Raw genomic sequence first — 18,007 nt, 5'->3', positions numbered from 1 at the left:
ATAAAAAAGAAAATAGTACTAAAAAGTAATTAGGAGATTATAAAGCTGTACCAATTATCTAGGGATTTCTACAGGAAAATAAAACTCCCTTAACACAGGGGTTAGGGAGATATTTACATACATATACATACCGAATTAAGTTTTTTTTACGATTTTAAACTTTAATTGAAAAAAATAGACACAACAAAATATCTACTTTGGGGGATCTCTATGTTTAGGGGACTTTGGTTAATACAAATAAAAAAAACTTACATTACCAAGGACATATTTTTTTAACAATCTAAGAGAGTTAACAAAGTTACTTAAATATTTTCAAATTAGCAAAATAAAAGTAATAAAGCTAATTTAAATCTTAAATTATCCCTTATCCAATGCAATGATATATAAAAGTCTTTAAAGCATAAACCTAAGCCAACAAGAATTTATCCAGACATGTACAACTTAAAATCTGATTTTATGTTTTATTTCCATAAAGTCCAATCTCAATTAATAGGGGAATTGGAGTCTGTAGGTTTATTAAGATATATTAAGATGTAGGATACGGCAGGTTTACGGCCTTTTAGTTTAACTTGAAATAAGTCCTGGGCATGTCTTGGGCTAACTTTTTAGAAGGTTTTTATTTCTCCTAATGAAAATTTACCCCCAAACAAATAGTTACCTAATACATAATATTCTGCTTTTAATTATTGAGAATAGAATTTAAAGAACGTAAGCTCAATTTCAGTTACTGTACAAATTTTGAAAGCGTGTTGTCGGTGCCACAGTGCATCCTTGTGTAACATGACTGTACAGAAACCATTCTTCTATTTGCATCATTATACAATTACAAGAACAAAATACAAGGAAAGTTCTTTTTAACACACGTTTACTTATAATATTTGTTGTACAATTTCTTATCCTTATTCTAAAGTAACAGAATGTTTGTCTGTTTGTTTGTCTGTGTGTCTGTACCGAAAGATCTCGCTAACCGCTGAACTGATCGGGTTCTCCTTAACAGGGTAGATTCTCATATGTCCCGGGAAGGTTTTTAACTATTTGGGGGGAGGGTACCACCACCCTTCCAAGAGAAATCATGAAAAATCGAATTTTTTTTACGTTCTCGATTTTAGAAGGAGAGTTCAACGCAAACATAAACGTCAAACGCAACATAGACATATTTCAAATATAAAAAAAAACACATTTAAAGTGCTACTAGAGGCCTCTAGGGGGCGTAGCCGCTAGTTTGATGATAAAGAGAGGGGTAGTTTCTGGTAGAATCCGTAAAGGTGTGTGTTTTAAGGCTTAAAATTAGTAGTAGTGTGGTATCCGCCTAGGATAAATGGCAGACACCAGAGTTCAAATGACTACGGCAGTGTGAACAGACGTGGACACCTATACTATAGAGAAGCTACGCTTCTCTAGCAATCACTAAATAATAAACAGAGTCTATTCAGTTGTTCCTTTATTGAAGGTCTAAGGATTACTAACGTTATATACAACAAACAATAGCTACACAGATAGGAATAAATAATCATAAATAAAAGCAATATAATACATATACAGTATGACCCTCGAAAAAGTATTTTTAAGCATCTGCAGCCCTTATTTCTCAATGAATTATTAAAAAATGCATATGTCCTTGTTCTCCATAGTATTCCACGTAAGTAGATATAAAAATATTTTTTTTAACTCCATTAACACCGGAGATTTTTAGAGCTAAAGTTTTGAAAAAGTGACTGAGTAAAAGATTTTTTTTTGTTTCTCTTATTATTTGGATGGTTATATTATGTTTTTCTGGCAACTGAATAATGAGACACAAAAAAAATAGTTAACTAAATATTTCTTTTTTATTCCACCAAAAAATTTAAATTTTTAATGGCAAAAAATACTACTGAATGAATTGATTATTTGCAAATTTTAGGTTATTTATTAACCCTTATTTATAGAAAAGGATTAATTATGAAAGTTGCTCCGCCTACTTTTCTGACATCTCAATTATTTAATAGGGGGTAAATTAAGCTTTTTAGACTAAAAAATCATTATGTTTTATTTTTATTTTCTTTATAACTTTTTTGTTATTAAAGTTAGGATTGTGAAACAAAAACAATTTTCCTGCTATATTCATAGAGATTTATTTGGTTTTTTAATCTTAAACAATTTTGCCTAATAAGTAAGTTTTTCAAAATATCATTAAACTAAAAAGACTCAAAAAATATGTGTAAAAAAATGCTTTACTCAAAAACTAAATTTTTTATTTCATTTTTGTATAAAGTTTCTGCTAGTAACAAAAATAAAAGGATTTCTAGCTTAATTTTGCTAAAAAAGTCGTTTCATGTTAAAAGTTACTTTTTCCTCAGTCACTTTTTCAAAACTTTAGCACTAAAAATCTCCGGTGTTAATGGAGGTAAAAAAAATATTTTTATATCTACTTACGTGGAATACTATGGAGAACAAGGACATATGCATTTTTTAATAATTCATTGAGAAATAAGGGCTGCAGATGCTTAAAAATACTTTTTCGAGGGTCATACTGTACAATAGTCAGTTTGGGCAATAATGATCCCCCATCCCTGGAAAGGGTGGGGGGAATTAACAATACAGCTTAACCATAATAAGGCTGTCAGAATCAATCATTAATTTTAGGCATAGGGAGGGGGTCGGCAGACCCCTTCCCCAGGACTCGGGGGAGGGCCTTTGGCCCTTCCCCGAACCCGGTCAGGGTTGCCATAGGCATGGCTCACGGTTGCCGAATACCACAACTCTCCCCTCGGAAGGCTGGGAGGGGGTCTCCCTGCCAGACTTCCGACAGTGGTTGAGGCCTTCGGCCCGCTCCTTAGGGCTAAGATATATACAAATGATAATGATTCAATGGAATCCTAGTGGTGATTTTCAGGGCTGATGGGCTCCCAACGTGGGATAGAAGGTAGAGGCTGGCTTTGGTTGGACACGTAGCTCGGCGCCAGCAGGTGTCAGGTTGGCGTGGGGCACAGCCGCTGCGGGGCCGGTCAGTAACAGGGCATTCTGGTTGTTGTTGGCAGCGGCTGGGGCACTGGCTACCAAGTTGACCGTCTGAGCGACAGCCTGGCCTCCCGAGGGGCCGCGGGGCTTTCCAGAGGGTGGTCCAGGCCTGCCTGGGCGGTCATGCCCGCTATCGGCTGATTGCATGGACACCATTTCCTTGGCTGCTTCCCGGCCGATAGGAATGGCATCCCAGTCTACTGAAAAGTCCCGGGACTTGGCATGGGTGAGTCTGGCTCTGGCCAAGGCCTTACGGTACAAGGTTGGATGGTACAGGAACACTTGTGACATCGCATTCATGGCGGCCCGTACACCTTCTTGTGCGGCTGCCAGGGAAATGATGGTTAAATCCCCCAGCAGTTTGAGGATCAACAACAGCAAACACAGTATGGCTGCGCCATCTCCCCACTCGTGAATAGCTTGTCTGAACCCAGCCCAGACATCCAGGGCGGCTTCTCCTTCCTCCGCCAGTCGGTCGATATTGTAGGACACGATCCCATAGTCTCCGGTGGCCGAACAGCTACCTTGCTGAACGCATGAGCCATAAGACAGGCCGGTCAGCATGGCGGCTTTATACGCTGGGAACGCTAGCAGCTGCTGCCAGTCGTTCAGCTCAGCCTGCGAATACAAGCCTCCCGAACTAAAGTCATCCAAAGGTTCTGTCAGCAGCTGCTTGGGCGTATCCAGCGGGGGTGGCCTCTTCTTAGGTGCGGGGGTTAGCTCTATCCAGCCTTCCTCCGCGTGCACAGTTAGGGGGTAGGTGGAGGAGCAGGGAATCTTGGTGGCGTGGCCGCTATACACCCTTGTCACGGCGTCTACGAATCCTGTGGGTTCCACTGGTACTTTGTCCCAACATTCATTGCTCTCTCGGACAACATATTTGTTGCGTTGGCAGGTAAGCTGGAGCAGTACATCTCCCCTCAGCACAGAGAACGTGCTCCCCTGGACACGCACCGGGTGAGCCGGGTCTAGTTGCTGGAGCTTCCAGCAATTGGCCGCTACTTCTTCTGCCGCTGTGCTTTTCATGCGTGTCTCCAGGGTAAATCCAATGTAACCTGCATGTATCTGGGCCTGCAGGGGGACATCCACATCCCTGGCCGATACTCTGGGCAGCGCTGCCGCGGCCGGGTCAGCTGCCACGAACAATGCTGGGTGGTTGGTGGCATGGGCCTCAAAGTCGCAGTTCACTATTGAGGTGGGGGTGGTCATGTTGATGAAGAACTGGGCTTGATGGTCAACCAGGAACGCATCCATCACTAGGCTAGGCTGGAGGCTGCGGATCAGCCTCAAGGGGCAATCTCTCCCCAGGTGGTCCCACACGTAGGTGGCCTCCCCAGTAATGCAAGACAGCTCAGAATGGGGACATTCTAGGGTCAGGTGGTCAGATTGGGACTCCACCCGTCCATCCTCCACTACGTAGGTCTCTTCCTTGACCAGCAGCCGTCGTTCCTGGAGCACTAATTCATTGCGGTACAGCTGGCCCTCGAAATGGACGTCCTCCCCTTCACAACCCACCCCCTCGGGGCTGTTGACCAAGGCGCCCACCATGTCGAGGGTGAAGAACAGGGGATGGTTCAGCTGGAACGTCAGTGGCTGGGTCTTGCCTGGCAGCGTGTAGACTCGGTTCCTGGCCAGGTCTCGGCACGTTTCTGGATCAATCTTGGTTGGCCTCATGAGGGTGGGGACCGAGGTCACCTTGAGGTGACCCCATACCCCACACCTAAATGTCCACTGGGACTCGGTGAGCTGACAGCTATATCCTGTTGATTCCCTAATCTTGACTTGCTGCAGGACATGTACCTCGTGGCCCAGGGGCACCTCCTGGTGTAGCGGTTCCGTGCTACACATCTTCTCCTTGTTGTAGGCTGTGACGTGGGTGGGGTTGGCGCAGTCCCACCCTACCAGGACGTAGCTAGTTGTAGGCCACACGGCTGCAAGCAGTAGTCCCCACAGAACCATCCACCAGTGTGAGAAGCTACCAGACAGCCATCTACCTCGCACACGCGGCTGGGGATCTTCGGCTCGGGCCACGGCTGCTTCTTGGGGCTGGACACGGCTGGGTTGCTCCTGGCTAGATACAAATTTCCATTGAGCGTTATCTTTGGGTGCCCGGGGCATCCCGATACCCTCCCCAATGACAGACTGACAGGCGACTGGCGCCTGCCTGGGTGTCGGCTCCCCTAGCCCCAAGGGGTCCCTTCCCTTGTCCATGGCATGCCCAGTGGCATGGGGCTGAAGTGCGTGTGGCACAGGCTCGCCCTGAATTACGTCCCTCCCCTGCCCTAGGAACTCAGGTGCATGTGGCACAGGCAAGTCCTTATATCCCCAAATTTCAATCTCCCCAGCCTCTGGTGCAGGAGGCACAGGCAAGGCTGGAGGGTTACAATACTTTGGATACAATACATTTGTCAAATTTAACTAATCCTGGCTCGACTGGAAGTGATGGGCAGCTGGGTTCCCTCGGCTGGCAGTGGGCGCTGGATGGTGTATGGCTGGGCTCTCCCTACGGGCTGGTGGCGCTGGCTGACTGGGGGTGACGGGTGTCACCCCTTCCTCTGGGGCTGCTGGCTCGTTCCAGGATCCAGGTATCTCGGTGGCGGCGACGGTTGTCGCCCCAGGCACCAGGATGGGGGCGCTGGATAGCACCCCCCAGTCATCGCAGGTGGCGGCGCCGGATGGCGCCCCATACATCGACTCCGCTGCGCTGGCTAGCGCCTCCTGCCTCTCTCGTTCAACGGCCGCCAGGGCCTCTCCGTACACCGTCTCAGTGACGCTGGGTAGCGCCCCTCCACTCTTGCTGGGTAGGCTCGGTCGGGCAGGCCCCATCATGTTGAGGCTGAAGGGCTGGGGCCTCAGGACTTCTGGCTCGGCGATGTTGTTGGGCTGCACAAACTCCGGCCCCAGGTGGTTGAGGCTGAAGCCCAGGCCAGCCCGGTTGGGTTCAGCCGCTCCTCCCAGTACGTTGATTCTAGCTGGGACGGTTCCAAACTGCGGCATTCCGTCGGCTCGGCCCGCTGCGTTGGGGGCGGCTGCTTGCTGGGGTGTTGCTGGGGGCGCGCTCCCTTCCATGTTGGCTACTCTGCTGGGCTTTCCTGGGGGAGCGCCCTTGTCCGCAGTGCGCCTCCGGCCGGCTACCTGGTCCCAGTCGGCTCTGCACTCGGAGGCCGCTTGCCCCACCAGTGACAGTAAAAGGGCGTTGCGGCGGTTTAGTGTGTCATGGGGAGGCACACGGTAAGCCGCCCATGACATCTCGAGTCTCCGGATGTGGGAACTCCAGGATTGCTTGGGCGGTCCTCTATACTCCGGCAGGTTACTCAGCATCAGCTTGCGGTACTCGGCTGGAGCCGGTTGGGGATCATCCTGGAGCCATCCTTGGGCTTGGTCGCCTCCTGGCGCTTGCGGCTGCTCCATCGGGTCAACGGTTCAGCGGCGGGACACGAAGTTTTAAGTCAATACTATAAATGGTTTACACTTGAGGCTTTCTAGCCTAGCAGCCAACACTGTTTATCACTAGGTTGGTAGTTTAACTACAAAGATGTAACTTAGATGTACTTGTCACTAGTTTTTTTTCTCTGAGTTGTAGAGTAGGCTGGTAGGGGTAGGTAGCTGTTGAGGGTCTGAACTGCTGTCAGGAACTGATTGGGTTTTCCTTTATCACACTATAGATAGGAGGGAGAAGCTTGTCAGTCTTGTTTTCTAATATCTCTGTTAGATGCTATGGAGTAGCTCCGCTCCTGTGTGTGTGTGTGTGCGTGAAATATCCTTTTCTTGCAACGCGCTTACGCACCGTCAGATCCGCGCACACAGGTAAAACGCGCACTTATCCCTCAACCCGCTCTCTCATTGGTCCGCTTTGTCTTATTCGTCCGTTGAATTTTGTTATGCGTCCCGAACTCTGCTGCGCGACCCGTAAATGGCGCTCTGTTCTCCCGGTCGCTATCTCCACACCGTGGGCGGACTTAGTCAAGTGTGGGTAGGAGGGGGGAAGCGCGTGAGCGGACGGGGTAAAACCGTCCGTTCCCCCTGTGGAGAGGGGGAGTGCTGTGGGTTTGAGGTAACTGTGTGGTGAGGTAATTGTGCCCTTTTCCTTAATCCTGGGCTTGTTGTTATGTCACCTCGATTGTATTTTCTTCAATGGATGGTGGGCCCCTCCCTTTCCGCTGGAATAAGGGGTGTATTTGTTATGCTGGAGGCTTGGGGGGTTAGATTGTTTATCAATGCATTGTTATATTACATCTAGGTTCTATTTTTGGCCTTATCACAATACACAACAGATTTGCTTACCAAGCCTGTTCTATTTTTAGTTTTATCACAATACACAACAAATTGTTTACCAATCCTTGCTCATAAATCTATTGTTCAGCCTTCACACTAGGGTGGTAATCCCTACAATGTGATATAATATCTGCTTTTCTAGATGGGTGGCTGCGCTGTAGCCTCTCAGGATACTTGGAGTTGACGTAGTTTCCTCTGCTTGGTACACTACACTCGTATGTTCGCTCGCAGCTATTTGGCTTGTTTCAGCCTGTCGGCGGCAGGGAATGTCCCGTCCTGCAGCGCCGTGTATCCGAATCCAGTTGGTGGCGGCAGGGAATGTCCCGTCCTGCAGCGCCGCTGGTTCGAATCCTTGGCTTGTTTCAGTCTGTCGGCGGCAGGGAATGTCCCGTCCTGCAGCGCCGTGTATCCGAATCCGGCTGGTGGCGGCAGGGAATGTCCCGTCCTGCAGCGCCGCTGGTTCGAATCCTGCTATCTCTTGCAGTAAATGTTGGCCTATTTTCAGCTGTTTACACTTAGTTGGCCTGTTTCAGCCCGTCCGCAGGCCTGTTTCAGCCCTTGAGCGCTCAATTCTCCGTTAGATGTCGGCGCTTCTCGCGGTTCTCCGTCAAGTTTCGCTGCTCTCCGCAGTCTCTCGTCCGATCTTGCTAGATTTCGCTTCCACAACTGCCGGATGCAGAGTTAGACCTTGCTATCCAGGGTGGGTAATTCAGGTTGCTTGTGTCAGTTTTGCCAGTTTCACTGCTGGGAGTACCTTAGCCTCAGCTGCGCGTCTGCTCTACACTTGTGGTTTGCCATAATCTCACACAGCTGTCACCAAAAGTTGTGGTATCCGCCTAGGATAAATGGCAGACACCAGAGTTCAAATGACTACGGCAGTGTGAACAGACATGGACACCTATACTATAGAGAAGCTACGCTTCTCTAGCAATCACTAAATAATAAACAGTCTATTCAGTTGTTCCTTTATTGAAGGTCTAAGGATTACTAACGTTATATACAACAAACAATAGCTACACAGATAGGAATAAATAATCATAAATAAAAGCAATATAATACATATACAATAGTCAGTTTGGGCAATAATGATCCCCCATCCCTGGAAAGGGTGGGGGGAATTAACAATACAGCTTAACCATAATAAGGCTGTCAGAATCAATCATTAATTTTAGGCATAGGGAGGGGGTCGGCAGACCCCTTCCCCAGGACTCGGGGGAGGGCCTTTGGCCCTTCCCCGAACCCCGGTCAGGGTTGCCATAGGCATGGCTCACGGTTGCCGAATACCACAGTAGAACGATAATATTCACTAAATATGTGTATTTCTTATTAAAAAGAACTATAGACAATTTTTTTTTTAAGTTAACATAAATTTTTGTCGTTCTACTACTGTTTTTAGTAGCGAAGCTACTCTATAATTCACAATGTCCGTCCGTCCGTCTGTCCGTCTGTCCGTCCGTCTGTCCGTCCGTCTGTCCGTCCGTCCGTCCGTCCGTCCGTAATTAATGAATTGGGGGAAACGTGATTTTCTCGGCTCCTATAAAAGATAGAGAGCTGAAATTTTTTGACAACATTCCCATCATTAAGGAGCACAATTAACTATAAAACATCAATGGCGGTCAAACTGCTTTTTAGCAGGTTTTAGGCTATTTTTTATACTTTGCAAATTTTCCCCATATCTTTGGTGTTTATGGTCCGAATTTCAAAATTTTTTCAGTTAAAGATATCAAAATTAAATTTCCCGTCATTTGAAGAAAACAACAATGACGGTCAGACTGCCTTTTTGCAGGTTTTTGGCTATTTTTATATTTTTCACATTTTTCCCCATATCTTTGGTGTTTATGGTCCGATTTTCGAAATTTTTTCAGTTAAAGATATCAAAATTAAATTTCCTGTCATTTGAAGAAAACAACAATGACTGTCAGACTGCCTTTTTGCAGGTTTTTGGCTATTTTTGTATTTATCACATTTTTACCCACATCTTTGGTGTTTATAGTCCAATTTTTAAAAATTTTTCAGTTAAAGATATTAACATTAAATTTCTGGTGTTTTAAGAAAAGAAGCAATGGCGGCCAAACTGCCTTTTAGCAGGTTTTAGGCTATTTTTATATGTTTGACATATTTCCCCATATCTTTGGTATTTTTGGTCCAATTTTAAAACTTATTTGCATTAACAGTTTCAAATTTTTTTCCCCCATTGTTATGTGCATCTAGTATGTAATTTACTTTAACCGTCTTCATCATACAAAATAAAACAAGGTTTCGTGTTTATTTTCTCCAATACATCTATTCTTGATTTTAATAAATACACTTTAAATCTTCTTCTACGTATTCCCATCCACAATTTTTTGTGCTTCGCTACTTATGGATGTTGTCATCCTTGTTAACTTATAACACATAACCTTTACGGATTTTACCAGAAACCTACCCCTCTCTTTAAGAGGGGAAATGTTTTCATCTTTTTAATTAAAGGACGTATGTTAGATTTAATGTAAAACATATTCTTTTTTAAAATAAAAGAAAGATTACTGCCGAAAAACAAGGCAAACTTTTTAAGACCCTTAGGACCACACACATTACTAGAAAGCATTTAATAAAGAATTTAATTGGAGGAAAAGGCATAGGTAATAAATACCTATCTTCATTAATCTTACTTGACCTAACCTAAACGAATCATCACCTATAAAACCTACAAATTGTCCAACGGATAACCCTCTAATCTTCATTCGATATAAATCTTGAATCTAAAGATCCATCTTATTCATAATTGTAGGTATTTTTTTAGATTTTACTTTAAAATGTTAATTGAAAATTTTCCTGAATTTGCCACTTGTTGGTAACACAAGAGATAGCATGGTAGAAACTTGGTGTCGTTTCCTAGTCAATAAAAGTAATTAATATTAAAAGAAACAAATACGGCCATTGTGAATCTAAAACTAAGCAAGAAATATAATACTTACATCATAGGTAATATTTTTCCCTTCCTTTAATCTGATGCTTTAAATTATTAAAGTGAAGAAGGAGTGAAGAATTGTTCAAGAAGATGAACTAGTGTCTGTTCCTGAGCTTACCTGGAATTCTGGAGCACCGTTCCAGGTTGCCAGGATGCTTCTGTAACCCTCTGTTTTAGTCAAATGGAAAACACTGAACTGATTCGTCTGACTGTTCAGCACCAGCAAAAACAATGACTTGTCCGGACCCGTGATAAAAATGGCCTGTTTCACGGCAAATTGAAAGGTAGCAATCGGTTCTTCAAGTTTGCGGCCGCGGATTAATTTGTGCAGGACCGACGTACAGCTGTCGCCAGAGCCGACGGTGATCAAAAAGGCCGACCGCGAGTCCCTGGGATCAGCGAGTATGACAGTTGGCTCCTGTTCCTCGCCTAGCTTGAGTGAGGCTTTGCCGGACGGCGCGGTAATTTCATCCTTGCGGCCGACAAACCAATTAATTTGAAACTTATTTTTTCCCGCCGATTTTGTGCGGAAGGCTGAGATCAACGTGAAGCCTTTTTTGTTTTCCGCCACTGCAACGGTTATGGTACCGTCGGTGCATTCTGGCGGAATTTGAACTCGACCGGAGGTCGGTTTCATCACGCCGCCATTGTCCTCCACACGTAACTTTCTCACTATATTGCTAAAGACCAGCAGGTCAGCCTCGCCTCTGGCGTTGGCCGGGGCGGGGGCCAGGGGTGCCAAGTGGCTAATACCCTTGCCCAGCATGCTGGCCTTGTCATAGCTGCTCTGCTCCTCGCCCAGGGCCAGGACTCGACCCGAGGTTTGAATCTCGACGACAGAAACAAATCTTTCTTTGTTCTTTCTCTCACCCAACAGTGCCAGCCGATATTCGTTGGTGTTAATCTGAAAAATTGAAATATTAATTGCACGTTTTAAGCGTTTAAAGATGTCCTGTAACATGTAGATGTAGCTAATATTTTGAAAATATGTCATTATGTAAGGTATATGCATATCTAATAGTTAATATGATAATGAATATTGGAATCCGTTATCAGATTTTGCATAATAAGTATTATGTACAGGATGATTCAGAAATTTTTTTTTTTAAAGAAACTTTTTATACTTTAAGATTAGACAGCGAAAAGTGACTTCATTAAAATAAATCTAATACTTTTCTCTTTTTTAGGGGTTTCCTTTTCATCCTTCCTCTCATCCTTCCTTTTCAGATGTTTTTTTTTTTTTTTGACTGCACAAATCACCTTTTAAGATTCATGAAATTACGAGATTTTTTTTGAGTCACCCTTTACTATACCTAATCAGTTTTATATCATAAATCAATGAAAAGAAACAAAATTTCCCCAATAGTAATTTTATATCTAGAGGATTACAGACAGACTAACAGACCAAGTGAGTTATAAAATAAAATGAATGTCAGTGCATTACCGACAGTAAGTGAGTTGTATACTTTAAACTCATTGGAATGGTAAATCTTCACACAAAAAATTGGCCTACTTTCTTCAATTGCAGCGGAAAAAATCACGAAAAAGATTTTGCAATATCATTGGTGCCACTTTGTATCAGAAATCTATATGCAAAAGAGAATAAATCTTGTAATATGTAGATTGTAGATTACTGGGGATTTACATTGAATGGGAATAGTGATTTTTTACTAATCTAGTAATATTATACTATTATCTGCCTTCTTCTGTTATGAACAGATCAGGAGAAATATTTTGTTTGAAGAAAAATACCTTTTTTTCCCAAAAATTAGGTTCACCGTTCCTAATCTAGCACAAAAATCTTCTTCCCCTTTTTTTTTGAAATAAATAGCATAAGGGGGGGGGGGGTCGGGGGTTATATTGTTACAGGGTTGTCCTGCAAGGTTAGGGTCTCCAACAGGAAAAGAATTCCCCCCCCCCTCACCTCTCCCCTTATTTTTCACTTTATTTTAAAAATTAGAGATGATAGGGATCAGTGCTCGATAGGCACTTTGAGGAAAAGTCCTTTTGGTTTTCATACCTGAAAAATTGCTGCGTCCAGGTAGCGCTTTTCTTCCTTTATTCCTGGCAGAGCCAGGACCCCTCTGCGCGCAACCACACAATCACTGTCCGCGCGCAGTTTAAGCTCGCCAATGAACACATAAGTCTCGCCGCTGAGCGCGCATACAAAGTTACCGGCTGACGTCACTGATTTCAGACAAGCAACCTAAAAATAAAATAAGATAAAGCTTTAGCATTTTTTATCATATTATTTTCAAATATTATTAACAGGGATCGGAAGCCGCGCGTAAGCCGCGTGTAAGCCTCAGTGAAATCGTTATTTTATCACAGTAAAATTCAGCTGGATGTATAAAACCGCTCTGAAGCAGACAATCCTTCTTTCTGAAATTTTTATTTCTGCTCACAAGCAGGTTTAAAACTGAGGCTTATGCGCGGCTGAGGCGCGGCTTCCGATCCCTGATTATTAACAAGTATATAGAAAAATATAACTTATTTAAGCAGAGGTTATGGGATAGATTAAGCATATGTCCCCTCTCCAAAAACGTGTAAAATTGCATTTAAAATAAATCCATATTTTTTATTTTAGTTTGTTTGTTAAGGTTTCAGTAAGCATTTTTTTTAGTTTTAAAAATCCGTCAATTAGAATAAAAAAATCACAAATTTCTTCAACTTATATACAGAGACTGAGTTGACTTTCGAAAAATCCTAATTAGAAAAGCTATATTATTAAATTTAAGGAAAAGGGGAATATAATATTATTATTAATAATATTTGTTATTTTGCTTTATAATTACTGATATAATACAATGAAAGAGATGGAAATGATTGATAAGACCATTGGATGTCATAATATTCTACATATATTCATAAAATCAATTATAATTCATAATAATATATTTACTTATATCCAACAAGGATGGCAACATCCATAAGTATCGAAGCACAAAAAAATCATGAATGTAGAAACGGACAAACTTACTAAGTAGTTATTCAATGTTGATCAGTTTTTCTTAAATACATCCCCCCCGCCCCCCCCCCCCCCGCGTTATGGACGGACGGAAAGACAAAGTGAATTATTTGATACTAAAAATATATATGTAAAGGTATGAAGAAAAAATATTGTATTAATATTTTCAGCAAAGCCAATCTACAATCTAATAACTGAGTACTAAGGTTTTTTGATTGTCCGTCTGAACCAACTGAGTTCTTAATTTCAAGGAATCTTCATATATGTCCAGGGGTTGTTTTAACTTTCAAACCCTTTCAATTTTGAAAAAGTTCAAAAGTTTAAAAAGATTTAGGGGTAAATGCTTATTTTTTCAGTGTAATTCTGTTTTTTTTCTGTGATGATGTCATAATAATGTTAGTTTCTATTATTCAACCCACCATAATCAAATTTGGTGAGACATTTTGAGTAGGTAGTTTTTAGGAGCGAAGCTACACCTTGAGCTTTGATTGTTAGTCGGTCCAGAATTTGTGAAGTTGCTGTGCTACAAAATATATACATTATACATATATATAAAACAAAAGAAAAAAATTGAAGTATAGTAAGAATATGTAAATTTATATTTTTGTGTTAATTAAAAATGATCAGAAGATAAAAATTAATAAAAATATAACAAGCGCTAATTTTACTAATTTATGACTTATCATGATGATTTCCAAAGATCTTTTAGCCCCTTTTACTGTATATTTCCTACGTACGGCATCAAATGGTTCTAATCAATTCTAATATTCATGTACAAGTTATAATAAAGCCTGTTTTAAATGCTTACAAATGAAATGGAAAAGACTTTTACTTAATTGAAGTTAACTCTACAAAACAAAACAAAAAAGATCAATATTAGTAGATATAAGAGATTATATCTATTTATAGATTTTCAATAATCCTGATGAAAAGAAATACTTCTAAAATCGAACAATAAAAAAATGAAAGAAAATCTTTAAATACAACCTTTTCTTCTCTGTGTTCTAACATACCTTAATTTAGGATTTACTAGGCACTTATATAAGATAGAAATTAAAATTTATTGTGAATATTCCCCAAACTGATGAGCCTGTATTCTGTAACTCACTTTATACCCTTGTCTGTTGGGTTCTTCTTGGTATTTTAAAAAGTTATATACCCCTTACAGAAACATAAAAATAACTTAATTAGACTTACACCCAGCCCAATAAATAACTTTAACTTTAACCCAAACTTAATCTAAAATTACATTTTTGCGGTAAAGTAATTTAGTACACTTTTTAATGGTCGTATTAACAAGGGGATTTACCATGCGGTTTCAATAGTTCGCAGACTCGGAAGTTCTTAGTTTTGAAGAAAGATTCGTTACCAGAAATATTTTGCCGTAAACTGTTGTTGATTAAAAGTTATATTCTTGTATTTGTCAAAATTGCAAGTTATTTCTAAATAGTAGGTTAAAATGTACTTGATTAATATTTAAAGAATAACCTAATTGATTGTGGTTGTGCACTGTGGAGCAGGGATCTAAAGGATTGGACAGTGGTCAATAAACTGATGTACATTCCAAATGATGATTTACAAATTTACCCCCTTTGTATTACAATCAATTGTTGAAACGTTTGGACACTCGACATAATGAACTAATCAATCAAAATTCAATAAAGTCCCTGAAGTTTTAAGCCAACGAATAATAAAACGTTATTTAAAAGTAGTCTAGGGGGTAGTGTATCCCTCCCTCCCTGACTGTGGAGTGTAGGCTGGGAATAGTGAATTCAAGGTGAAACTTTATAATTATGTATACCAATATGAGTCTATGAGACACTATAGAAAAAATTCGGCAAGTTGGAAAAAGAAATCATAAAATCTTAAAACGAAAATCTTACCAAAGTATTATGGATAAGACAATGGAAGATAAATTGATATACATCCCCAATGATGATGACCAAAATTAACCACTCAATGGACTGGAATTATAACAACCCATCGAAATTCAATAAAAGTTTTTGAGCCTCCTGTTACCTACCTCCCCGAAAAGAACCAAACATGGAATAAATGGGACACGTCAAATGCTTTACTTAGGTCATATCACTCAAAAACTAAATATCGATAGGTAATATTAGATTTTATTCGTGTAATACAATTCCCCAAAGTTTTTATAATAACGTTTTCTTATTCGTTGGCTTAACAACTTTGGAGACTTTTAATGAATTTTGTTTGGTTGGTTTATTAAATTAAGTGTCCATACGTTTCAACCGCCAATTGTAATCTACAGAAGGAGTGATTTTGTGTATTAACATTGGGGATGTACATCAATTAGTCTGCCATTGTCTTGTCCCTTTAGATCCCTGGTTTGTTGGGGGCAAATTTAGGGACAAAGAAACTATATTCAATATTATATATCTTCTTCCAATGAATTGCAACTGTGTAAGTGTGTGTGAGGATAATTTGCGGTGTGACTATTTATCAACTATTTAGAACAAAGTATGGCTGGCATGCAACCAATTCATATAACTTTATTTATCCACTTGTTTCATAGAAATTTGGCTTCAGATCGGCTAAATTGAATCCGCGCGTCATCGGAGAGGTGAAAGGTTCGAATCTCGGCTTTAGAAATGGTTCCTACTGATGCTTTATCAGATGCGGGATATCAATAGTTAGAGTAGAGGGAATACCTTGGACCAAAACAGGTGCAATTCAATACCATGCACAGTTTACATCAAAGAGATGGTCTGGTGGGTGTTACTTAATCTAATACCCCGGGTGTTTGGACAGAAAAGGAGATATTTGGCTCCCCAAGGTTATCCTGGGTTGTTGGACCTGATGTTTGAGTGTCATGGACGGAATCCTCCACCGTATCTGCTGCAAAACGGTTAAAATCTAAAGTTAGTAGACAATGTACCGCAGGTAGTAAAACGGCAGCCCTTCAACAATATCATTATATCGTTTTTTATTTCATCAATAATGCTTTTAAAATCATATAAAGCACAGTTTTGTGTTTTTCTTTTGCCTTTTCAAATATTTTTGTTAAAAAAAGTAACATATGTATGTATACTTTTACCTAACTACATAAAATAAACTGCAAAAATGGTAACAGAAACATAGGGATAGGCATATTTAAAGGCAAGGATCCATATAAGCGAAGCGCTAAAATCAGAAGGAAAGACAAGCGAACAATAACACTTGTAGAGTGTCAAAAGTTACTAAACAGAACATTAATTTCTAAGTCTAAACGAAATTTTTCATGGCTATGTTGCAAAATTGCGTAAATATAGGATACTGTAAAAGGACATACTTTCATTTTTAGGATTTGATTATAAAGATGCCTTGCTTATAATACTGTACCTTGTTGTCCTATGAATTATTATTTTAAAATCAGATGAATAGGATACCTAATTATTTCATACAAAAGTTGTCAAAATGTTAAAAAATCAGCATGTTTTAAATGGAAACAAAATTTTAACTAACTTTTTTATCCCTTTATTTCATGTGACTAAAAAGAAAGCCACTTAATATATAATGCATTATACAACCCATTCATTTGTAATCAATTCTTTGGGGGGGAAATTAAGTTAAAAAGGTTTTTATTTGAATGTGTGCGTGGGGAATGGAAGGGTAGAAAAAATGCACAAAACTGAGAAATTGCATTTTTGGAAATGGAGATAGATTAGGTTCTATTTTTCAAAAGATAAAAGGTATAGAAATTTAGTTATTTAAAAAAGGGATAAGACAACGGTTGATAAATTGATCCAATTCTGAAACACAAAATTACCCCTTACACAAAATCTGTAGATTAGAATAAGTGGTTAAAACGTTTGGACACTCAACTTAAAAACCAAGCAATCAAAATTCCTTTAGGGTCCCCAAAGTTGTTAAGCCAACAAATAAGAAAAGGTTATCATAAAACTTCCAGGACTTTTGTAATAAACAGCCAATTGACCCTTTTTTCTGTATTTAAATCATTTATTGTATGAATGAAATTCAGCTTTACTTATCTTTAACAAGGGTTTGATCCCAGGAGAGGGCTTAAAATACTAGAATTATACCAGTAGTGATTGAATTACAAGAAAATACTGATGTCCTCTAACCTTTAGCTAGGCAATGAGAAGCTCAGTATAGTTCCTATTAAAAAATGACGTCATACAATACAAATGACCAATGATAGACAAATACATAGACTAAATTACCAATAGCAGGCCAGTATACATTTTCATTGGCCATTTTTTATAGGCACTATAAAATTTCAGGTAATGATCAATATTTCAATTTTTTTGTTAACTGTCTGAAATCTATTAGCAAAAGTTTTATGTTCGCCTTATTTTCCTGGCATCTTACCTCTGTAATGGGGATGCTGCCAATCTCCTCCAAGATTAGGTTTGAGCCCCGCGGGAGTGAGCTGTCACTACCATCACTCTTCACAGACAGGCTTGACACTTTGCGGGAATCCATTTTTTGTTTCAATTGTTTTTTTTTGTGGTAAAAATTGTTAAGATATTGTCTATAACCTAATCATAACGATGTCTGAAAAAAGCTTTAATTAATAAAATTAAGATAAATGATTCAATTTCTACACTACTAAGCCTTTACAAAAATGGGTTATTTTTTAACTCCTATAACCATTTATTTAATACAATTCTTTCCTGATTAAATTAATATTTTTTAAACTTCAGTTTTGACAAATGCAAGTAATTTCTAACAAATTTCAAATTATAAATCCAGCTATAATTAAAAGTTTACAGTATATGCTAATTTAAGGTTAGCAAACATAAACTTTACAGATATTATTATGCTAAAATTTCAATTACCTTATTCAAAGAAAA

At 40.2% G+C, this 18,007-nt stretch overlaps 1 protein-coding gene across 1 annotated transcript in view; it reads right to left on the bottom strand.

The window, feature by feature from the left end:
* The window catches only part of LOC145317365 (uncharacterized), a 35,245-nt gene extending 17,535 nt beyond the window's left edge, over positions 1 to 17,710 (bottom strand). Inside the window, exons 1-4 of the mRNA XM_080158413.1 lie at positions 17,523 to 17,710; positions 12,243 to 12,428; positions 10,341 to 11,126; positions 10,090 to 10,146 (exon numbers count right to left, since the gene is read on the bottom strand). Coding sequence (XP_080014539.1) covers positions 10,090 to 10,146; positions 10,341 to 11,126; positions 12,243 to 12,428; positions 17,523 to 17,636 — 1,143 coding nt within the window. The 5' untranslated portion in view covers positions 17,637 to 17,710. The remainder of the gene's footprint in view (positions 1 to 10,089; positions 10,147 to 10,340; positions 11,127 to 12,242; positions 12,429 to 17,522) is intronic.
* Between the last annotated feature and the right edge of the window lie 297 nt (positions 17,711 to 18,007).

The sequence above is a fragment of the Acartia tonsa genome, chromosome 4 (assembly GCF_053477335.1).
Source record: "Acartia tonsa isolate MP-2025a chromosome 4, ASM5347733v1, whole genome shotgun sequence".
Classification (NCBI taxonomy): Eukaryota; Metazoa; Arthropoda; class Copepoda; order Calanoida; family Acartiidae; genus Acartia; species Acartia tonsa.
The sequence above is the reverse complement of the archived record's forward strand: the minus strand, read 5'-3'. Positions and strand labels throughout refer to the sequence as shown.